At 38.0% G+C, this 25632-nt stretch overlaps 1 protein-coding gene across 2 annotated transcripts in view; it reads left to right on the top strand.

Moving 5' to 3' along the window:
• LOC139740221 (calcium permeable stress-gated cation channel 1-like) overlaps positions 1 to 25632 on the top strand; it is a 118372-nt gene that overhangs the window by 74296 nt on the left and 18444 nt on the right. For both annotated transcript variants that reach the window (XM_071650805.1, XM_071650804.1), the window contains one exon: positions 7192 to 7358. In XM_071650805.1, the coding sequence (XP_071506906.1) occupies positions 7192 to 7358 (167 nt within the window). The remainder of the gene's footprint in view (positions 1 to 7191; positions 7359 to 25632) is intronic.

Below are 25632 nucleotides of genomic sequence, written 5' to 3'. Positions count from 1 at the left end.
CCACTGTTAACTTTCTTTAAAGTTTTCATGGAATTTTCTCCTTGATGTTATCAGGCATTTGACATTCACTCAGAATGAAAAACAACAACAACATCAAAGACCTATGTTTTGAACTCATTTGATGAGTAGTATAAATGTATATGTAAGATTTTGCTAACAAAGAACCTTGTTGGAACTACAAATGTGTACTTAAGACTCATTCTTCTTGTAATAGTAGTATCCGAAGTCCGACATGTGGAAATTCAAAGATACAGTATATTCACACGCTACTTTTAGACATGGAATACTACTTTTATACATGGAATGCTGAGATATACCTCTAGCAAGAGTCACGCCATTCTTCTCAGATCTCAACGGATTCGAGCTCTTCTGAAACCCCTGCCTGCAGTGCTTTGCAGCATAATGACAGCCATTGCCCCTACCTAATAAATCATTTTACTTCCAAACCTAACTGCTTAAAGCTGCCCCTCTGCCTTCACTGAACCAACTGAACTTTTCTTTAAATCTTCATGGTCAGACATGTCAGTACTCATTTTGCTCCATCCCTGGTGCCTACCAGGTCTTCATTGGGTAAAGTGCAAAGGACTATCACGGCGTTTATCTTTAACTTGAGAGAGAGAATCACATTTCAAAAGGCGTTTGGAATGGTGTTTGATTTGAAACGCGATTCTCGGGGTGCAGCATTTATCTATCCATCATACAATCGCGATTCGAGTGTTGTTACTGCGCAGCTGCTTGACCAGTTTGACCCAGGAAGTAAAGGTCAACTGCATACCACCAAACATGCCTCACCTCTCACACTCAGATAATGGGTAGAAAACACAACTGAAAACAGCTGGGAGTAAACCTTGAGATATAAACGCATTTCAAATGGCACTGCGTTTATCTACTCGTAGAAAGGCGACAGTTTCAAAACGCCCTTTGAATGGCGTTTCAAATCAGCGTTTCTAAACGCATTTGAAAATACGGTTGCATTTAAATGTAACCCCCCAAAATACCTCAAACGCATTTAGGATAGTAATTCTGCTTCAGAAATTTTTTTAGATAAACGCAGCCATCACTGCTTTAGAAAACTGTGTGTGCTTGCCCAGGGTCTGCATAGATCCATTTGTCTCTTTGCGCCAGAGAGTATGGTTAGGTGTCCTATACATCAACACCCTAACATTTTTCTATGAATAGAGACATAAATATCTCACTATTTGCCTGAAATTTTACTCACATATAAAAAAAAATACTCTGAATTCACAAGCGCATATTGAAAATGCAATTTGAGGTATGTGCTCTGCTTCCAATGTGTGAGGTGTTATTTTCCCGCACTCAGTTGCGCTGTACAGTGGAAACTCGATATAACGAGATGGTCGGGACTGAGTCATTTCCCTCGTTATAGCCGATATCTCGTTATATCAGTAGGGATAAAAGAAGGCATAAAATAAAGACATTAATTTGCACATGTGGGACTACCCATCATATTTCAATCAATACTGATAACTTGATATTGTGTGTGAGGGAATTACTCACCTTTATGGGTAAGAAGATGTTTTTCGCCAAGGAAATCCAATATCAAGAATGTGTTTCTTATTAATTGTAGATGTTTGAATTTGTAAATTTATATAGCTTGCGATTGTATCAAGATCGTCTGTGGATTGGTATGTGGTTATCGTATGGCTGTGTGTTGTGTGGAAAGCTTGAATATGGTCTGCACAATGCTGTGTGTGTATGTGACACATTCTGTATGTACATTAATATGACTGCGTGTGTGTGTGAAGACGGGGAATTCCCTAAGTAGAAGGCCAATCACAGCATCAGATTGCCTCACACCTGCTAAACGTCATGATGATGTCATGTATACATATGGCCGTCCCACCACATTTTCTGCATGCGATTGTATCAGTGTGCGTGCACACACACACTTCACACGTACAACATGCAGTGCTAGCTGGAGTGCACTGAAGAAAATAATTATGTGTGTACAAGACAGTTTTTGGCGCATCAAGCTTTACAATCTCGGAAGATGATAGCACAGGCGAAGTAAAGCTTTACCGAAGGCATTTTGCTTTACCTCGCTATAGCAGGTTTGATTTACTATGTTTTTCTTTGTTTGGAAGTCACAAAATTTATCTCGTTATAGCAGTTATTTTGTTATAGCCGATCTCGCTATAAGAGTAGCATTTTACATAGACTTGTGTGGAAGGAAATTTTGGACCGAGAAAATTTCCTCGTTATAACCGATATCTCGTTATAGCAGTGTTCGTTATACCGAGTTTCCCCTGTACTGTGAAACCGACACCCCTACCCTCTATTGCTAATACGTGTGAAATGCACGTAATGCTTTTCCAAACATGTGTTTATTACCTACAGTATCATTGTTTTGCTGTTGCTATTGTTTATTAGTGGGTTTTCCAGTAATATTTGGGTATTTTCAAATCCCCAGTGAAGAATAGAAAACCACTGAGCGTAGTCCCGTGCGTGTATGTTTTTTTTTTTAACGTGTAATGCTAGAGGGGTGTTGGTTTCAATGTACAGTGTCGATATGTTGGACACCAACCATACTGGCAAGTGACCAACAAGGGCATCACATCTGGCAGCAGAAAGGCGTAAAGTGTATTAATACCCAGAAAATTAACTTTGCGACATGGAAGAGCATTGTTCTAATAATGTTTTCTGAAAATGTGAGAGTGTGAAGCTCGTTATGAGCAGAAATAATGACAAGAAGAATGTTCCAATATGCACCAAAACGTGTATGTGTCTTGAATTTAGACTCGTCCATTGGCACTATGAAAAGCGTCAGTTACACAAATTTGATATTTTTCATGCGTAGTATACAATTGTGTATGTGTGTGATGGCTTGGCCAGCTGTTGCTGCATACCATACACTCTCCTGATTGGTGGAGAGCTGATGTGGGTGCAATGCATTCATGTCTGCCTTGCATTTTCTTCTACATTTACTACGAAACTTCAAAACTTTGCAACATATGGTGCTATCACACTCATTATTCAATGCTTGATATAATTCCATACACTGTTGCTCATATGCCATGTACATGCCATCAGCTTCATTGTACTATTGCATGGGCATAGTTAATAGTGGTATGCATACATGTATATGAGAGTGCAAAATCTGAAAGGATGCTGAAAATCCATTAGATTTGTTACACACATCATATTAATGTAAATCCTGTATTTGCCATCCTTGAGGTACTGAGACAAGATGTTATGTATGTGGGAGTTCATGTACATAGGATGCATGCAGCGTTCACGTTCTTGTTTGCACTGTTTCAATAATTTCAAAACAAATGAAATGATAGCACATGAAGAAAACACACACATTCTAAAAAGGCATATATGGAGTTCCTTTGGGAATGAACTTCGCGCCAGGTTAAAAATTAATTTCTGTAAATTACGGAGGAAATAGACAAACAATGAAGGAGGTCTGCTTGATATCAGCAGAACTGAATGGAATGTCCCTGTCAAAAGCTGTTGTGAATGAATGAATAAATAGATAAGTGAATAAAGAGCATATTTGGAGTACCTCTTAGGTGGTCTTCCACGTCAGAAAGTAAATTTTCAGGGTATAGTATTGGTTGAGGTGAGGATTCAAGTAAATTTTCAGGGTATAGTATTGGTTGAGGTGAGGATTCAACTTTTAATGTTTTGTGAGATATTTAGAAACCACTCTATGAAATGTTAAAGAGCTTACAATTCTATTACAAGGGGAATATGGAAAGTTTATTTGATGAAACTTGGTTTTGAAATGACTGAGATATTCAAAAACAAGGTAAAACAAAGAGATCCTGATAAAAATTGTGGCCTGTCACATTTTATCAGGATCACCTTTTTGGATATCTCAGCCATTTCAAGACCAATTTTCATCAAATAAACTGAATTCCTCTAAGAATTACATGTTATTTCATATTTTGTAGAAGGTTTCTCATTATCTCACAAACACACACACACACACACACAAAGTTGGAAACCTGCAGCCCCATCTAAACCAAAACTGTACCATCCCTTTAAAGGGATTGTACAGTACTGATTGAGATAGGGATTCATGTTTTGAACATTCCTAAGTGAGATAATGAAAAGTTTGTTTATGAAATATGAAAGAGCATGTAATTTTAAGAAGGATTCAATGTCTATTTGATGAAAATTGGTTTTCAAATGGCTGAGATATCCAAAAAAGAGCTAATAATAAAAGGCAACATGCCCCAACTTTATTAGTATCTCTTTGTTTCACCTTGTTTTTAGATATCTCAGCCATTTCAAAACCGATTTTCATCGAATAAACTTTTGATACCCCTTACAACTGCATGCTCTTTGACATCTCATAGAGTGGTTTCTGAATATCTCACAAAACGTTAAAAGCTAAATCTTCACCTCGACCAGAACTGTACACACCCGTTAACAGTGAGCCATGAAGGGTGGTTAGCCTTCTGTCAAAGACTAGGGATCATTTCTCAAAATATGTCAACATCGTAGACACTGTAGTAGAAGAAGGAAAAATGTCTGTTTGATGTACATCCCTTTACCATCAAACACACATATTTCATGTGCAATATGAATTGTATATTAAGCATTGTGGAAAATAGGGTAAAAGCAATTTGTTGCAGAGCTTTCACCATTCCGTGAAGTCCTCCCAAGAGAAGACCACTCTCATATATTTGATTATATACTCTTGTGTCTGCCGCATGTTTTATTCACCTGATGGATTTTGCTTTATATGTTTACACCTTTCGTACTTGTACGTGACATGAAATGTCATGTGTGGGTGTATGCACTGCAATTAATTTTTCCCTCAACTATATATTTAATGTGGAACATGCTCAATGTAGCTTTTCTTCCTTCTCACAGCAGCTAAATCCCATTTTCTCCCATGCTGCATTAGGCAAGAGACCTTTTTGCAATCTCACCGTCTCCATGCTAACAACATGATCAACATGCTCTCATTTGCTTCATCACCACATATGTATCAAATCAGAGAACAATCTTTATATTAAGAGCAGTCATAAATCAAAGGCCTATATGAATACTGCAACAGTAATGTGGGTGGACTAGAGTTTAAAGGAGACCTCCGGATGATTTTTAGATTTTTACTTTTGAACAACTATAAATTAGTTATACTGAGGACAGAGTTTCAGAATTTGTGATGATTGGGATGAAGAATAAGAATATTTTCAAAATTTAGAACAAATTGCTATGAACAAGGATGATGACATGGCAGAGTCACCATAAGAATGCATGAGTTGGGGCTCAAGGAAGCAGAACAAAAGAAGAAGGCATGCATAGATTATACACAGGTGAACTCGCGAGCACACAGTATTGTAATGGAATTAGACTGCTACATTTCTGAAATATGTGAACCTCCTATGTCATCATCCTTGTTCAGTGTAATTTGTTTAAGCTTTTTCAAAGTATTGTTTCTCTGCTCAAGAACCACAATAAATTCCACAAATCTATGCATGGAGTTGTCGATTTATGGATTATATGATGTGAAATTGTGAAAATCGTCTGGAATGTCCCTTTAAACCTGTCCTGGAGAAAAGAGGTATTGCTGCCTTAATTCCAACATGAAAGGTCATCTCACAGTAAAACGGCATTGTTGAAATTTTGCTTTCCATGCCTTGTGGTACATAATCAGGTCATTGCACAGGGATGGTTTTGATGTAATTTTGTGATAATGCGCTAAATTTGTTGCCCTCATTTTTGTGACATGTTGCTGATCATGAGATGGTATGCGTTATTAAATCATGTATCTTTTGAAGTCAAAACATCACAGCCCTGGGGCTGATTTATAAGCACTTGACCTTAGGGAAAATGTAACTGATGATGACAACATATTCATACCAAAGAATACCACAGTACATTAAATCACTTTGATAATTGGGTTTGATGATAATCAATACACCATAATACACAGTACTAATATTTACATTGTTGAGCACCTGTATAAAAAGGTACTATTTTGAAAGAGGTTATGAAGAGGATTTCATAGAATACATTAAGTGACTGCATAATTGCTGACATCCCATACTGTACATTTTACAGATATCCATGTTATCAAACTTAAATATCTTATGTTATTGGCGCTAACTTTACTTCAGTCGTATGAATATAATGAGACTTTGTGATTCTATAATGAAATTTGTCTATGCTAGATCTGTATAATGGCAGCTTTCCTTGAGTTTTTTTGTTGCCTAGCACTGAACTATCACATACACTGCAAATATAGGTACTTAGTAAAATTTCTTTGTTAGAATTGCAAAGCTACAGAACATGATGAAGTGAAGTAAACTATTAAGATAATAGTTTCATTTTGCAATCATGTATAATAGATACTTCATTTCATTTCATTTCATTTTTATTTCATTTCCGGCCAAAATATATAATATGACAATTTCATATAAACAAATTAAGTATAATGTAACTATTACATTTCCAAATGAAATTTAGATGCACGTCATTTGTTTACATGACTCAATAAACATACTAGTTGAAAAAATACATGGGCAAAATGTGACTGAATCATAAGAAAGAAAAGGTCGGAAATGGAGGGGACTACTTATTAATGTAAATGCAAGTACATAAAACAATATAAACAACAGTACTTTCTCTCCAGAAATTAGATTTTAGTACTTTAAGATGCTGCAAAAATGATTTGTGTTATTGAAAAATACCATTTTTAAAATTTTTGATATGGAAAATGTTTCAAAGAAATGACCTAAATGTTGATGTCAGAAGTTCAGAGCAAATTTGTGAAAATGTTCTGACAAAATAGAGGAGATGAACTAAATATCCACTGTTTTAAGAAAAGAAAGATCTAGATGGCTGTGACCCATCCTTGAATAAGTTTTGCATTGAAAGCCCATAGGTCTCATGTGTGTGTGTGTGTGTGTATGTGTGCGTGTGTTTAATGTAGAAATAAGTCAAGCTTGTCTTTAGCAACCACTGTCTATAGCGACCACCTGCCGTATGCGACCACTGAACACAATTCCCCCAAGAGAAAAACCATGTTAAAGACCCTGTCTATAGTGGCCACCTTTTTTAGTCTCCCTTAGGGTGGCCGCTTCAGACAGGTTTGACTGTATAAGCATGATAGGTATCACTGCAGTGATCTCAAAGGAATTTCCTGCAAGCGATTGAATTCACTTACCCCTTGACTGCAAAACTGACTCTTTTGACTGACTCTTTGGACAGGCTCGGTCGATCCCCGCTCCATCCTCCTCTTCGTGTTCCTCGTGCTCTGCATCGGGCTCTACATCGCCAAGGTGTGCTTCAACATCTGGATGGGCTACGTGCCGCCCTCCTACGACGAGTTCAGTAACGAGGAGGACCCCGTTCAGGAGACAGAGGCAGAACACAAGGTAAGACAGCATTCTTTCCCAAAGGCAGTTATATTTGTTAAATTGCAAGACAAGCTCAGCTGTCGCTGATTCTGGCAGATATCATTCCTTTTGCTGTCATTCACCTGTGCTGTCTGTGTGTGGATTCCCTGCAATTGATTGAAATGTGCCTATGTCTACCTTTAGTCTCTTCTGATTTAACTTTATGATGCTTGCATATGAACCCTGTTGCTGATGTGGACTGACCAAACTGTCACATTTTGCTGACGTGGGTTGACTGCATTGATTGCAGTTTGGTCAGTCCATGTAGCATATTGTACATTCACCACTAAGTCTAGAAATGGTATAAAATGCAGTGTTCAATAGAATTTAAAGGCTGTTATTATCTTTTCTAATCAGTATCAGGCCATTCATTTGAAAGAAGGCCATTCATTTGAAAGAACAGCACATTTTCAATGGACATTTATTATCTCACGGCCATATGTTGTACAAAGATGTCAGATCAGCATTACATACATCCACAAAAAAAAAAAAAAATTATTTTGACATAAATTATAATAGATTGCTTGGTTCAAGCAATTTTTGGGCAAATTTTACTTTTCATTAAAGTGTTCTTAAAGATCACTTTGTTTTGGGGGTAATTTTTGGGCAAACTTTACTTTTCATTAAAGTGTTCTAAAAGATCACTTTGTTTTGGGGGTAATGCACATTGGAAACTGAAAATAACCCAACATTCCTGAAAAGTACCCTTATGCTGTGGACACAGCCAATTCTTAACCCACCTTTATGTTAATATAGAAAAAGGTGCTAAAGGTTAAAACTTTCAGGTGATATGTCATACATTTCTTTCTGTATTGATTTTCATTGATGTAAACTGGTATCTTTCATACTAAATGTTTAAGTGGTTTTCCTGCATCTCATACTCTTCACAAGACCGATTTGCTAATAAATCCAAATATCATTTAACTTCTAAAATCCTTATTATTACAAGAATGACAGCTTTGGTAAATGTAAAAAAGCTGATAATTAGGACATTGGATTAAAACATGCATGGCTTTGAGTATAGTAGTAAACTGGTGAATTTTTCAATGAAGGTGTCCTATGATTTGGACCATGGCTGTTCAAGACATACATTGCAAAAGTGATATGAATACATGATTTGTTTTTCCCCTCATATTTTTCCTCACCGGAAGAAACCCTTCCATTCATCTTTTGATGAAACCATGGAAGCGGATAAAAGGCTGCGAGAATTAGAAAATGAGGTAGGACGGATGAATGCTAATCAAATTTGGGCTTGTCATTCTCATCTCTCTCTCTTCTCTTTTTCTTGTGATGGTTTTTATCTGGATGTTGATTGTGCAGCTGGAATTATCTCCTCATTCATGGTGAGAATGCTTTCTAGCCTAGAGGGTCCCTTTCTCTCTTCATTCTGAAACCGGGAATGTGTCTTGGGAATCAAACAGCATCGGGCGTCGGCTTTTTGTCTTCCTGCATTAATCTTACATTTCATGCGTCATGACACTTATCACGGAGGAATGATGGAACTGACATTTCCCATGCCTGCTACTCTGATACAACGTTCGGAGAAGAAACTATTAGCTTCTTGATACATGATATGCTTTCTTTTAGCATGCGTCATGTTGTATGAAAGTCAAGGAGTCCTGGATTGTCGAATGCAGTCTATTTTTTCTACTTGCCCTGAGCCACGCATAGCCTTTGAGATTGAGTTACTTTTAAGATTTCGACAAGCGGCTATGCTGTGGTGTTGAGTGAAGTCATGAAATTTCAGAACACATTTTTCCCTTAAATTTTCAGAATCCCCTCCCCATATTCTCTTCATTCATCACACATTATGTCTGCTTCTTCACCAAGGGTGCCTAAGTCATGTCATGCACGTGAGATTGTCACTTCTGTCCATGCAACTATCAACTCAAAACTAAGCAATTTAACATTTTGGTTTCAGGAGAAAGTGCGGTGGAGGTCTGTCAAGTATAACACTCTGAAATTTATATGGTTTTGCAATCATGAAATTGATATGTATTTCTACATGCTTTTTTTTTTTTTTTTTTTTTTTTTTTTGGTATGTGGATATTGCGTGACGGTGCACTAACTCGGGAATGTGCACCCAGTACATTATTCTCATCAGATGGGTTGTGGAAGTCGGGTGACAATGTGCATTTCAGTCTAAACCCTAGGAAAGTCAAAATGTCTACCTGTGACTCAGGAAGTATACAGTTAGTTAAACAGCTCAAGTTTAGTGGGTAATATCATGAAACATGGACTAGATACTAGCGGCATTCATACTTACAAAATAGCGGGATGGTGAGTGCACTCCAAATCTCACATTTTTTTGCAAGTATTAACATGCTCAAAATTAGGGGGTTAGCAATTGCGCTCCAAATCTCTAGATTTTTTTTCAACTTTCACGAAGACAAAAATAGCTTGGTAGTTCCTGATCAATAATTCTATTGTTCACGTTGGTGTGGTGCACACGCTGTTGTGATGTGTGCTTTGAATGACGGGATATAAAATTCCGAGCTTATTGGGTCGAGCGTTCACACCTTCACCAGGGGGTGAATTCGCATGCTAATTCAGAAATAAGTGCAAGATTTTTTGGAGGTTTAGCATCATGCTGCTGATTGAGCTAATTCGTGGGGTTTTGTGTTCACAAGTGCAAAAAAACTCGAGCTTGCGATTGCGCCGCAAATCTCGAGATTTGTTTACTTGTGAATCCCCCTATTGATAACATCGTATTTCTTCTAGCGATTATTGGTTTGTGGGAAAGTTTCTGAAATGCCATTCGTGCAGTCTGTCATCAAACACAAAAGGAGGGAAATATTTCACAGAGCATGTTTCTTGAGTTTAGCATTTTTGTATCACTTGTCTTGAATAGCATTTTTATATCACATGCCACCCAGTACATACCTCAGAAATGCACTAATGAGATACCTTATGACCCTTTCAAATGTTTGTGATTCTTACCTTCCGGTTTCTCTGTCATACTTAATTTCTGCCTTGCATTTCCTAGCCGTTTCACTCATACATCCATCTTTCTCTGCTGTTCTCAGTCAGTACAGTTGTTTGAGTGTTTATTGTCACATCCTGTTAACTCTTTGAATACCATTGTGTAAAAACCTCAATGGCCCGAATTCACGAAGGTGGTACAAATGAAACCATGGTTTAAACCATGGACAAAAATCATGGAGCACCAAGTGTCGCCTGGAATATTACATTACGAAATCAGTCATTTCATTGGTGAAATGATTATTTTGTAACGAAATGACAAGATTTTGTAACTAAATGAACGTTTCGTCCACGAAATGATAATTTCGTTAACGAAACGATAATTTTGTTAACGAAACAGTCTTTTTGTTGACGAAATGACCAATATTGTAACAAAATATTCCTTGCGACACTTGGCGCTCCATGATTTAAACCATGGTTTAAACCATGGTTTCATTTGTACCACCTTCATGAATTCGGGCCTTTGTGGTGTATGCTATTCTGAGACCACTGCGCACGAACACTTTGGAAAACATTGTGTCTTTCAAAGCCATGTAACTTTGTACTGAAGTGTTTTTGCTAGAAATGCAGTACAGCAAAGTCGTGGAGAAAATTGCAAGCTTTGCTGAGATGTATTACGACATGTAAATCATATGACAAAGCTATCAATGGTTATTTTTCTTGCAAGTGGCCAATATTCAAAATATAATCCCAAAACAAGACCACAAAATTATATGCTTCGTCGTGATCTACCCATACTTTTAACGAGATTCATAAGCATGGTCAGTATCGTAAGACTTTGCTTGAAAAAACCCTATCAAGCACTGCCAGTCAGTTGCCATACACTGCAAGCTTTTGTGTGTCAGGAATGAAATCGCACATGACACTTTCAATATGTACTGTGGCATGCTGCGAATTTCATTGATCGGTTTGTGCACAGTTGTGCATTCAGGCAAAGTATTTGAAGTTGGCAAGCCATCGACTGAATCAGGCGTGCGAAACATGGCGCACAAAGAGTTAATGACAACGGGAGAGCATGCCACACAGACAACCCCTCATATGGTGTGTTATGGTGGAATGGAATTCATAATATCATTATTGCTTTTGTGTGTGTGTGTGTGTGTGAGTGTGTGGTTTTTCTTTTCACCCCGAGGACTTTCATGTACTCATTTCATGAACTCTCCATGCTTGTTGTCCCCATCAAGAGACTCCTTTTGAGCGTCAGTTGCTGCCCTTTTTGTTTTTTTTTTTTGTCAGAAAATCTTGGAATGTAATTTTGTCATTCTCCACTACTTGCTTGACATTCCTGTTGAGAGGTTTCATGCAGCAGTTGTTGAATCAATGTTCATACTCTGTCAGTGTTCGGTGCTATTTTTGCCCTGGTCTGTCCTTCCCTTGCCCTCTGAAGCCATCTCTGCAACAGTGATTTCTGCACTTGAGTCTGGTAATATTGAAATTGATATTGTTGTGTACGCGCCAACATGAGGCCCCGGTGGCTCGTTAGGTGGAGCTGTTTATGCGTCTCTCTGCCAGCTAAACCCCGGAGAGAAAAGTAAAGAAAGGGATAACCATTCTGCAGGGTGATAGATAACTTGAGATTTTTTATTACAGAATCATACAGATAGGTGCAATTCTAATACCAACAGAACAAGGGCCCCTTAATTTTTCTCTATTGCTGTAAAAGTTAGCCAATTAGGATCCAGATCCGAGATTGACTCACTCAATGCCAGCCATATGATGAGCTGGGTGATTTGTTTGGTCATTTTGATCACGAGCATTGTATGTCAGCATGCAAGAAACCATTAAGATTTATGTTATATTCTGTCTGAATTGTTATATAGCAATTAGCATGCATTTTAGTGAACTTTTCTAAATTTATTGGGCAATGTAAAAATGTCAATATATCTCCTTATCACACCAGGGATTTGCCTTTTTTTTTTTTAAGAGGAACAAAATAAAGTATATACTGGTGCATCCAGTTTCCTGGGTATATTTAAGATATCATGGTGTTTACATTGTGTAGACATGTTAATTTGTAATTCAGAGGGGCACTTCAGAGGGGGGCACTGCAATTTCCAGAGAGAATTATTTATCTTTTTGGTTATTTTTTTTTCAGGGTGGAAAACTGTCTATTACAGTGCCTCCAATATCCATCAAAATCTATCTGATGAAGGTGCTATCTTTTCACATTTATTGCACATGTTAACCATTGATCAGCTTAAAGCACCAAAGATAGGGAAAGCGCTAATTTACAGCATTACATTGCTTATATGAATTATCCCTTGTTGTCTTTGAATGCTTGGGGCATCGTCTGATTGTGCGAAGGTAACTGGTCTGCTTCATCAGGCAAATGTTACATTATGATAATGAGCTAACATGGTGCACTTTGTGTCAGCATTAATATTTAATCAACAGTCAGTCATCTGAGGCCCAGATCCTCATTCATGTTTTACAGGTGACATATACACTCTGAATGCCATGAGCACAAAGGAAGAAAGAAAAGGAATGTGTACATTCTGTCATCTGCTTTGCAAAGTATTTCAGTAATGTAAGAATTCACACATTTGTGTATACATACAAACACACACTCACACACACACATACTATATATACACATACATACATACATATTATCATACATACACACATACACATGTATAGATATGAATACTAGTAGATATATAGACACACATACATACAAATATGCTGATCTTAAAGATTTATGAATGTACAGATATGTATTAACAGTTTTATCATTATTCCTCATTACTCAATGCATTTTGCACATTTCCCACGGAGCTGTGCACGGCTCTCCACGATGTAGCGGGTGAGGGAGGGAGGCCCCTTTCATTACGGGGGCAGCCTTTGTGGCGAACCCTCTGGAGTGTGTTTCAATTTGGATGCGATCAACTCATTTTGTGCCTAATGACAAACTGATTCAGACACATGTTGGCCAGTGCAGGTGCAGTAGTAGACCAGACATAGATTTGATACATGTGGTGGGCTTGTAACCGGAGATACAGCGCAAACATCCATGCACTGTCAATTGCTTCTTTCTATCTCCCCCGCCCACCTCTAGCCATATTGCGGAGTTAGAGGGAGAAAATGGCATCTATAGTGATTTTTTTGCAGCTTTACAGACTGTGTTCCCTTTTTGCAGGCAAGGTTATACCTTTTTTCGGTTGCTGTTTTGTAATTTTAGAGGCTGAAAACATATGTAGTGTACTGCAATCTTTTTCTCATTTATTTCTAGCCTTAAAAAGAAAACAGTGTTCTCCATTTTTACCCCCAGAAAAAAACAATTGACATTTGCCTCAAGCGGATGCCCTAAAAGGACAATTGTTCTTGTTATTTGAGCAACAAAAGTCAGTACTCACAAACCTGGGATCCAGACGTGAAAGTGGATGTATTGCCATTATTCGGTGCCAAATTGACTAGCTGTTTTTGTTTTTGTTGTGTTTTTTTTTTTTTTTTTTAATAAAGTGATTAAAGTTCAAATTGATTTCCTGCAAGATGCATCCTGCATTATACCACAGAACAGTGTACAAAAGTATGTCAGTTCAATTGTTACGTTAAATATAGCAGCACTTCACACTGGGGGTACACTTTGGGTGAAGTGGGGTACACTTTGGGTGAAGTGGGTCACACGGCTGAACCGAGAGGCGAAGTGTTCACACTTACTAGTCACAAATTCCAGCAACTGTAATGAAATAAGCATGAATGTTGACTGTTACCTGAAGAAGCTCATTTTTGCCTCCGCCAAGGGAGGAGGTTATGTTCTCATTACCATTTGTTTGTTTGTCCGTGTGCAAAATAACTCAAAAGGCTGTGAACGGATTTGGATGAAACTTGCAGGAAAGGTTGAGAATGACACAAGAAACAGATGATTAAATTTTGGTAGTGATCTGGAAATTTTTTATGGATTTTATGAAGGATTTTCGATATGTTGGCAGGTAGGGTCAATGAACTTGGGAGTTCAAGCTGCGCATTTTTGAGGTTTTCATACGCGCACAAAAGTGTGTGCTCTACTTTCAGCTAGGGCAAGGCGCGCCGCATAGCTGAGAGTTGATGACGTAACAAAAGGCTTTTACATTGAAAAATCGGGCGATTTTAAGCATGCATATAATGGGTAGAAATCACTGATCTCTATGGAAGAACAAGATCATTGGTGAAAATTAGCTGCTTGGCGGAGGTCTGCGCTCTCAAGAGTGCTTCTCTAGTTTCATTTAATTTCTTGAGAGGCAACGTATGTGACAAATTCATTCTGACATATCCGACAACCTGTCACTCATTTTCATTCTTTAACAGATTGTGCTTATCATTCGTTTTCTCAGAATATAAGAAGAGAGAAAGAAAGAATTTCACAGTCTTACTGTGACATTTAAGCTAGATATTAGCAGCTGCCTCCTTTGAGTTAGACATACTGTAGAAGGAATATTACAATTCTTGAAAGAGGTACAGACATTTTGATCCAAACTCTGAAGCAAACATCATTGTCATCTTTTTTTTTCAGTAATGGCAATTTCTTGAAAGGCATGTCCCTTATCAAAGTGTACTACAATGTTTTGCCTTGAAGGCAAATATGTATTTCATACCATCTGAGATGAAGTTGTTCCCAGCAAATTTCTCTCATTGTAGCACGTTATTGTAGCCACAGATATATCGAGCTGTTGATATAAATTGAAAAAGGTGATGCTAAAGATTGGCTACCTGCATCGGAGTCTATCTCCACCATCTATTCAGTCTCAGGTATTACAATCTCCTCTCTCTCTCTCTCTCTTGTATACAATATGTGAATGTACCATGATAAGAGTTGATGCAGCAGTCACTAAAAAGTTTAGATGCTGTTTTTGGTCTGTAGTTTATTCATCCTGGTCGATTTCACACGATTCTTCCTCTGTGTTTTCCATCGAGCTCAAGCACGGCAGGAAGAAAAACTATTCAGGAAAGAAAAACTGAAAGTGTATGAGAGAGCTGTTTGCTGCAGAATAAAGCAGCTAGCTAGGCATTGAAAGAAATTTGACAGAATGCCACATGTTATTTTCTGCTTTAATAGATATCTAGGCCAAGGGAGAGTCTGTTGAATATTTACTCCTGTATTTATCCTTTGATAGTTGATATTTTTTTTCTCTCTTTTTTTTAATGATTGGTTCCATGTGTGAAATCTATTTTCACAATTACCTTTAAGCAGAATGAATCTCTTTGAAGCTGCATACAATGCAAAGGGCCTGCCTGATAGCATACTGCAGTTGAATGCTTTGCTGAGGTGTGGTGTGTCAGAGAAACATTTACCTATTTTTGTACGTGTATGTGTTTTTGCTTTTTTCAGCCCATATCCAGAAAAATGTTTCTGTAATTGAGACAACAGAGTAATTTTACTTTGCATCATTATCTGTCTCCCAAGAAATTTCTGCTTTACAACTCATCAATGAATTATCTATTAAATAGCATCATTTTGAAATCATTTAACACCATATTGACTGGAGTATTGCTGTGTGTAATGAATTGTCAAATCAACAAGTGAAATGTCTTTCTTTTTGTTCCGATAGCAGTTATCAATCATAATGGTGTAATTTCAATTAAGTCTTTCAAGAAGCATCTGTGTTCGCAGACTTGTGATGCTGTTTTAAAACAAAATTAACGAAGAGCAGGCTCCACAACACGCATCCCTTCACACTCACACACACCACACACACCCACACACACACACACACACACACACACACACACACATACACACTTACACACATTTACACCAGAGAAGACAGTGAGAAATCAAACTGTGTCCATTTCATTTGCTGATTTTGACTCACCAAGGATGTTGCAAATTTCATGAGGCTGGAGACCTCACCCGTTTGGAAATATACATCACACATGCAGAAATGGGTGAGTGAATTCGGCCTAGGCAGTGTCCATATGTTGCGAGATACTGGATTGTCTCAAGACATACAGAGGGTTGGGCAGGAATGTTAAATTATTCATTCTGCCCTGGAAACAGCCCTCAATATTGGCGTGAAAAGCAGGCTTAAAGGAAGGGAGAGCGCAAGGGAAACCGTAAAGTGCAGATAAAAATAATTTGGGTATTCTACATTTTTTGCAGAGAACCATGTATTGGCTGCTTGTTTCTTGTTAGTTATGTACTGTGTCAGAGGAGCAAGAAATTTTCTGAGTATAAGGTCATGCATCGCAGTATTGTTCAGTGGTGTTTGAACCATCTTGTGGAACATGTTTTGGAGCCTGACATCCAGTGTTCATAATTTCTGACATCAGATGTGAGTCTAAATAGTATGACAGGACTCATCTTAGGGTTCTTTATATTTGCAACATTTTCTGTCAAAAAAGCATGCAGCAAAATCTTTCACAAAATTGGTCCAAAAATTTGGCAGGAAGAAAAAAAAACAACAACTATATCTTAAAGTCATTTGAATTTTTCTTAAAATACCCTGTAGTGCTACATTGTCATCCTTGGTTGAAAGCATAGTTGAAGAAAAGATTATGTCATGATCATGGATTAACTTTTGAAAGTTCAGAAGTTCAGAAGTTATGATATTCAGTTATGATTTTAACTTTCCATTACCTGTTTCGTGCCAGATAAACAAGGGCTTATTACCTGTGCTTGAGAGACTGAGTCGTACATTGGCTCATCTTCCTTGCATTTCAGGAGCAAAATCAGTTTCAAACAAAGTGGGTCAGAAAGGGTGATAACTGTCGAAAACTATTAGAAGGAAGCCCTCAAAGCCATGTTTTTATTGCGACAAACATTTACGCGTACTTTCAAAAGCAATTTTCTGTGACAGTTGATTTTTATTTAATCTGTGTGTACGTAATGCTGGTTCCCAGAAAGCAGAAGTGATACTTGATCAAAATGTACATAGGCAGGAGAAAGATTCCTGGTTATTGCATTACTAGTGATATTGCTTCAGTGCAGAGTGTTGGCAATGTATTACTTGAGGATTTGACTATAAAATGAATGTAATCAGAACAAACAAAGTTCTGTTTTTTAGGGGAAGGGAAAGAATTGGCAAGTGTAGGAAAATAAAAGCAGCACAACGTGTATGCTACAAGCATTACAAGTGACCAGTATACACAGTCAACATGACTCGACAGTAGGTACTAAGTATTGGTAATGTCAAGGGCATTGAGTCTCTCAGGGTCTAATAGCCTCTCAATTTTATCCCATTTTCACAAATAAATTCATAGTTTATAGAATTGGCTGAATTCATAAGCCCTGCCTGTACATGATTTAACGAGGCAGGGGAATAATACAAGTGTGTGATGTATGTGGGATGGGATTCACACAGTGGGAGAAAAGTTCAGTTAGCAATCAGAGATGTAATAGATCAATCCCGGGGGAAATATAAATGCTAATGAAGATCACCTTGTCATCCGGCATTTTGCAGTCACGGCGAGAATAAATCTTACCATGGATCCGAGTGGAAAGTTGTCGGGCTTACAGCATTTTGATAAGATTACTTGCACCCTGCGTGCATCTGTCTGACCTTGGATTTATCGACACGATTCTCCCCCATTTTTCCGAACGCCCATTAGGCATCGAAAATGGGCAGCACTCTTTCCAACGTGCACAGTGGATAAAAGTGGATGAAAGCATGCCAAATTGCTTTTCAGGGATTGCAAAAAGCACAGAGACAATGATGAGGTTAGAAAGATGAGGGAAAAAAATAATATAAACCCAAAGTGTACCTGGGATTGCTTTTCATAGAAAGTAGATGGGATAGTATTTGCATTGAGATGTAGTGTAGGAATTCCAGAACCCCATTTCATTAAAAAAAAAAAAAAGTTGCTATGATGCAACTCTTACTGAAAATGGCAAGTGTCATGGTAATGACAAGAATTCTGCTCCATGATAGGCTGTTGCTATGGGAAATTGGACCAAGATATGTTTTACTGACAAACCCTTACAGTTTCATGGATGTCGCATCAAACTTTGCCTTGCGTGCAGTGGACTTTTATTAAAATTAGATTTCATGCTTCACTTGTCATGTTAAACAGGCAGCGACGTGAATTTGCTTAGTAAATTTGACATCATATTGAGCCCATCGTTATAGCTACACAAATGTGATTTTTGCATAGCACATGATGAATAGACTAAAAACAATTTCACTTTCCCTTCACTCTGCCGGTTGATATCGATCATTTTCACTACTGATGAAGATAGACAATCCCATCATAACAATGACACATCAGTATGAATTTCGATAGATACAGAAAAAAAAAAATAGGGCACATATGTTCACCTAATGGTACACTCCACAGTTTGAAATTAATCATTTTCATTATGAAGATAAAAAATCACACCCTAACAAGGACACATTAGTATGAATAGGACAAATCAATGAGAGACAGACATGTATTATTGTACACTCTACAAGTTGAAATGAATCATTTTCATTAGACCGATGAACATGAACAAGCACACCATTACAAAGACACATTGGTATAAATTTCAATAGATATAGGGCAAAAAATAAGAGACAAAATACATTTGATGGCAGATGATCTTATAGTGACTACAAACTGACTCAGTGGTATTCATATTAATGTATTGGTAGAGGTAAACATATCAATTTTCAAGAAATGTGTGAAGCATTATTTGGTTTCTTTGCAGTAGTCACTAAAGCTACTGATGCCATTCATAACCAGTTTATAGCTGTAAGACCAAGTACAGCTGCTGAAAATGAACCAAATTTGCAGGTCGAAAAGGCAAAATGCAAGGGCGTTATTTGGTAGACGAGCTCCAAAGGCAATGTTGTTTTTATGTGATTGCTATATGGTAGTGTGGATATCTGTGAGTTTAATCAGCATTTGCTGCAAGTTGTCGAGAAAAGCGAAGAAGAGAAAACAATGTATGGTGAGTTTGAGAGATTCTGATCAAAAAGCAGGCATTGCCAAATAACCTGACCTCCATATGATATGGGTGTTTACAAGCCACTCCAGCAGAATATGATTATGTCTAGTGTATCTCCTTGAAAGTATCAGCGGAAAACCACAAGTGCTCAATTTATATCTCTTTCCCTCTCCCCCCTCTCTCTCTCTCTCACACACACACACACACACACACACACATGCATGCATGCATGCATACACACGCTCTCTCTCCCACTCCTTTTTTTTTTTCTTCTTCTTCTTCTTCACTGCATCTCTCTTTCTTTCAATGCCGCAGACTGGCCTTTCATTTGTCTCCCTATATTGGGGCATGTTAACCCAGGCAGAACTTGCCTTGCGAGTGGGTGTACGTATGCTGGCCATTTGTAATGGACATATCTATTATTCATATCATAATTTTGCCTTTCCATATAGTGGTGATGTTGTAGGAAATTGCTACGTATGAATCAATTTTCACACATTCGTATACCCCCCCCCCCCCATCCTCCATCTTCTGAAGCAATGTTTGTGTCAGTGAGCAAATGCTGATGAATAAAAAATTGCAAGTTACTCAACGGCACTTGATGACTCGTCAAGTATTATGACATCACAGAGGAGTCAAAGGAAGAAATCTGAGCCTTGTAGAGTATTATTGCAACAGCATTTGTAGCAAAAGCATCGAGTATTGATACTGAACGCTATTTTTCTTATTGTCTCATTTGTTCCATGTTAAGTAGGCTGCTGTGTGGGGTTAGGTATAGGATTATTTGGATGAATTTAAAATGCAGCTGTTTGAAAATATTCTATGGGCCCGCATAAATTGACAGCTACACACTTAAGGTTATGTACTTGAAAAAGAAAAAGAAAAAAAAAACCCTGACATTATCTGATGAAATCTGTTACAATGATTACACTCCCCAACGTGAATTGAAGTTTAATGCAATTTTTTTAGCTCATGTGTTTTAATTTCAAAGAATAAATAGCATAAACTCTCTGCTGCCAATGAGCGAATTACGTACAATTTCGGTAATTTGTTCTCTCTATGGAGACTAATTGAATACTGTATAACACTATATATGTTGTGGGGGTTTTTGTTTTCACGACTTTCATCAGTCAAATGCTATTTGCAAATTCATCAATACACCTAAATACTGTATAACGTCGGCCTCATGCCAAAAGGGCACTAATAGTGTACAAAGTCTATGGTGTTAAGGCCCTTTTGGCATAAGGCCAACGATAAGCAGTTATTTTCGCGCACAGATATTTTCGCGGATAAGGAGGTCATAGACATTTTTGCGAGATGCTGTTTTCGCGAATTGACGCCGACGCTAACGTATCATATAAAAAGATATGCATTATAATGCTAGTGCATGGCGACATTTTGGTGTGTTGTTAATTCGCGATCCAACTGTGATTTGCGAAAATAACAGCTTATACAATATCAGCGCTGATCCCGACACAAGTGAGATGTGCATGTATACATTTCTCTAGTTATTGCTGTACTCTACAATCGTTAATTCAACCACTTGCGAAATTGTCAGGAAGTCCTGATTCACGAAAAATTAGACTTGCTAAATATATGGCGTATCCAGTACACCCTACATATTCGATTCAGAAATCAATAATGCATAAATGAAATACTGAGAATTTAAAGATTGCACCTGCATTGAATGTTCCTAGTTTGAGTTGCAATTAAGTTTGATTTTTCTGGTACCTTCTATCATCTCTTAGCAAAATTTCTTATGCAAGGTTTCTCAAAAGTGGTTTCTATCCATGAGATACCCTACTATTTCTACTGTTAGACTAAATCTACAATGTCTGCGGCCTATATATGAAAAAATATAACACACAAGCTTCCTTGTGAGCTCTCATATTATGCTGTTCAGTGTGTGTCCTAATTATATTCTTTGCTCATTCAAGACCACACATTCTTATTAGGACTCAAAGTCTGGATGTGCATTGTGATTTGTCCTGGCTTTCAAAATATATACTGGTTTCCAGTCTCCGGCTTGCCACACTGTTTTCTTCCAGGCACGACGTGCATACGATGATGTGAGAGTCCAAATTTGGGGCACAAATATGGACAGAGCCCCGGCATGCAATTTTCCACTTGTGATGTATGCATGCCATCACTAATGCTGCCGAAACCAGCCATCCCTACATATACATTCATTTAATCTGTAAAATGGTGGCTGACTCCGCAATATCATGCACCCCATTACTCAAATGGCAATCCCCCCCCCCCCCCACGTACACTCCGTTCATTAGGAGTAGATGAATGAAATTTTCCTAGCATTTATATGATTTTTTGTTTAGTGCTGAATGGTACTGTATGGGTGGAATATTTTGCTTTTTTTTTAAATTCTCTTTGCAAATTTGAAAGTCACATAGTATTTGTGAAACCTACAACTCATGCAATTATTATTACCTATAATGCAAATATACATTGTATATTTTCAAGGTGGGAAATTGCTGATTTTTGTCCCCGCTGAACGAGTTCGAGCAGGGGACTATGAAACGGGCTCCGTACGTGTGTGTGTCCGTCCGTCCGTCCGTCCGTCCGTGTGTCCGTCCGTGTGTCCGTGTGTGCGTCCGTGTGTGATCAAAATCTTCAATTTGCTACTTCTCTGTCATTTATGAGCCAATTTTGATTCTGTTTGCTTTATATGATAGCACTACATGGGAGCTTTGAAACTTCTACACAGAATTTCAGTCGTGACCTTTGACCTTGACCTTTGACCTATATTGTACATTTTGCTACAAAATGCTACTCCTTTGCCATTTCTAACCCGATTTCGATTCCGTTTGCTTTATATGATGGCACTAGGTGAGGGCTTCAAAACTTCTACACAGAATTTTGACCTTTGACTTCTTTGACCTTTGACCTTGATTTTTGACCTATATTGTACATTTTGCTACAAAATGCTACTCCTTCGCCATTTCTAACCTGATTTCGATTCCGTTTGCTTTATGTGATGGCACTAGGTGAGGGCTTCAAAACTTCTACACAGAATTTTGACCTTTGCCTTCTTTGACCTTTGACCTTGATTTTTGACCTATATTGTACATTTTGCTACAAAATGCTACTCCTTCGCCATTTCTAACCCGATTTCGATTCCGTTTGCTTTATGTGATGGCACTAGGTGAGGGCTTCAAAACTTCTACACAGAATTTTGACCTTTGCCTTCTTTGACCTTTGACCTTGATTTTTGACCTGTATTGTACATTGGCTACAAAATGCTACTCCTTCGCCATTTCTAACCCGATTTCGATTCCGTTTGCTTTATGTGATGGCACTAGGTGAGGGCTTCAAAACTTTACACAGAATTTTGACCTTTGCCTTCTTTGACCTTTGACCTTGATTTTTGACCTGTATTGTACATTGGCTATAAAATGCTACTCCTTCGCCATTTCTAACCCGATTTCGATTCCGTTTGCTTTATGTGATGGCACTAGGTGAGGGCTTCAAAACTTTTACACAGAATTTTGACCTTTGACTTCTTTGACCTTTGACCTTGATTTTTTACCTATATTGCACATTTTGCTACAAAGTGCTACTTCCGGCGGGGACATATATTACGCACCGCGTAATTTCTACTTTTCCTTGTTTTTCTTGGAGTGGAATATACATGTACTTTTTCCTCAAAGTTCTTTTACTTATTCTCGATCGAAAATTCAACTGCGAAGTCGCCAATTATACAAGCCCCAAAATCATGAAATTATATGTTATAGACAGTATTAGTCCTCATGTGTGAGCCGTGCTAATTCTCACTAAATTCTTTTCAAGATGGCACTTGAATATTAGTATACTGTAAAACCTGCAAATGTTTGTGTGCATGAAACTTAAGAATTTTGCAAGGGTCCGCTATTCGTGAAAGTAAAATGCACACTAAAGTTTTGAGTACACAATCTAGTGCATCTACGCGTACAAGATAATTTTTTCATGGTTGGCCATTTGCAAAAGTTTTATGCTGCTGAAATGGCTGTCAGCTTCAATTCGAGAAAGTTTCATACAGTGATTGTTTCTGCTTTTACAGTATTGCTTATCACTTTTAACTTTATGCAGTAACAGGTTGTGTGGGTGATAATGTCAAAAGTGTCGGGCCTTGACTTCCCATTCGCCTTTCCTCGGTGTTTTAGGCAATTCGGCCACTTTGTAACAAATGGTTGGAGATATGATAGTTGATGTGGCATTATTATGATGAATTGAATGCTTAAGGTATAACAGGGGTCCTGATTCAAGCTACAGCAAGCCAAGGTTTATTTGATACACACCCATACACACAAACACACACAAACACACACGCATACACACACAATCCAAACGCACACATCCACACCACCACACGCCCACCTGCACATACACACATACATTTTTAAAGCCATTTGCAAGTATGTGGGTGCCTACAAATCCTAAAAATACAACATGCCTGGCTCCATGTATTTGTGGATGTAAGACTGCATCACAATGCAGCTCCATTAATGTGTGGTTGTGATGGAGAAACTTCCAAGTTTGCACAGACAAAGAGGCACTTTGGGTTCCCTATCCCCGAATCAAATCGGGTTCCTTTTTGGGGGGATTTCGTCTTTTCACTCTCATATTGCGATTTCATTTAAGTGTGTCAAGCCAGAGGAAATCGTGACTGATGGTTGTTCCTTCCCTCCCTCCCGCTGTCTACATACGCTTTCCCTCAAGGATACCACCAATAATAAATGAACATTGAAATATTAAAAACCAAACACAGCTAAAGCAAAGTGGTATAGAACCAGATAGTCTTGCACATGTTCATGTGGCAAGTTATACCATAATGTGGCAAATCAACCTACAGTATGCCAACAAGAGCATGCTAAATAGCATCTTCTTTCTCCCCCCCCCCCCCCCCTTTTTTCAATATCTCACTCTTGTCCCTTTCCCCCTATTTTGTTATTAATGCTTTGCAGACCTCATTTGTAAACCATTCAGGCATCATGAAATGTGACTCACTCCCTTCCCCTCTCCACCCCGTCAGGAAATTACCTTTACGCTTGGAAAGCGCCAGGAATAACATGATCTGCCAATAAAACGCTGTTGTGTGTTTAGCCTCCACCTGGAAATCTCCCGTTCCCTTTCACGATTGTATCAACTCTTACCTGCATGATGGACACACACACAATTTTTTTTTTTAATATGTTCTTCTTTCAGATCATAGGCATTTCTAGATTTTACAGTGTACCAGTGTAAGTAGTGAGATAGATACAGTTTGCATGATCAAGCAGCCTTATTCTCCTTGTATATACACAAGGTTTAGGTACGTACCATACTGCATGCGTAAATGAAGTGCGGGTTGTGACTTCCATGTGTAAACTATGTATTTTACAGCAATAGTTAAGAAAGTGATAATACAAACAGATGAGAATCGCCATAGTAGGACAACAATCGAAAGATTTTTAGTCATACAAGTTTGGGGACAGGTTATATACTGTATACGCCGAATATTTCGTGAGGTTTTTATTTTCGCGAATTTCGTGAGTCATGTGCTATTCGCGAAATTAAAGACCCACGAAAATATTGACTCTGATCCCGATGTGAATGTGATGTATGTGTGTACACTTCTCCGTTCAGTACACGACTCCACGATTGCGAATTTAACCACTCGCGAAATCGTCGGGAATTCCCGATTCGCGAAAATTGAGACTCGCAAAATATATGGCGTATACAGTAGTTGGTAGAAATTAACTCATTTCTGTTTACAGAAATATTGGAAGAGATTATTGAGACATTCGTCAAAGCTATGTAACTGATTTGCTAGAGATAAATGGAACCAAGGTACTTATCTCTGTAGGGCTGAAGCCAGACTGATTCAGTGAAATTTGCATACATATGAACCTGGGGTGATAGATTGACATTTGATATTAGTGCACACCCTTGAAGTTAACACAGCCTATCCCATTTCTATCTTTCTTTAGCTATTATCTGTCATTTTACTTTTAATAGTCCGGAAATGATTGAAAAGGAAATGAGCCATTGTAACAGGCTATTTTTAGTAGAAATGTGTGATTTACTTTTGGGTTGTTGTTTTTTTTGTGAGGGGGGATAATTGATCAATATTGGATTATTTTTTGTCTACCTTGGTAAAGGTCTACGTAGGTAAAGGTCTACTCCGAAAAGAAAAACACTCAGAATTAAGATTCACAATTCATGAATTTTGAAGAATTTCAGTTCATCAATTATCACATGGATTGCAAAAGCTGATTTTAATGCGGAGAATTCACTCTCCAGCCCTTTCTTCCCAGAATGAGTGCAGGTGCTAAACTTTTTGAACGATTTTCAGCATGATTTAGTGACTTCAATTGACGTGCGTGAGAAACGAGAACCTTGCAAAGAGAGTCATAATAGAACAGTTGGACACGAGACCCAGATCATTTCTAC

Source organism: Diadema antillarum, unplaced genomic scaffold (assembly GCF_040938485.1).
Source record: "Diadema antillarum isolate AM-2024a unplaced genomic scaffold, OU_Dant_1.0 seq00000843_RagTag, whole genome shotgun sequence".
NCBI lineage: Eukaryota > Metazoa > Echinodermata > Echinoidea > Diadematoida > Diadematidae > Diadema > Diadema antillarum.
This window is presented reverse-complemented; position numbering and strand designations above follow the sequence as displayed.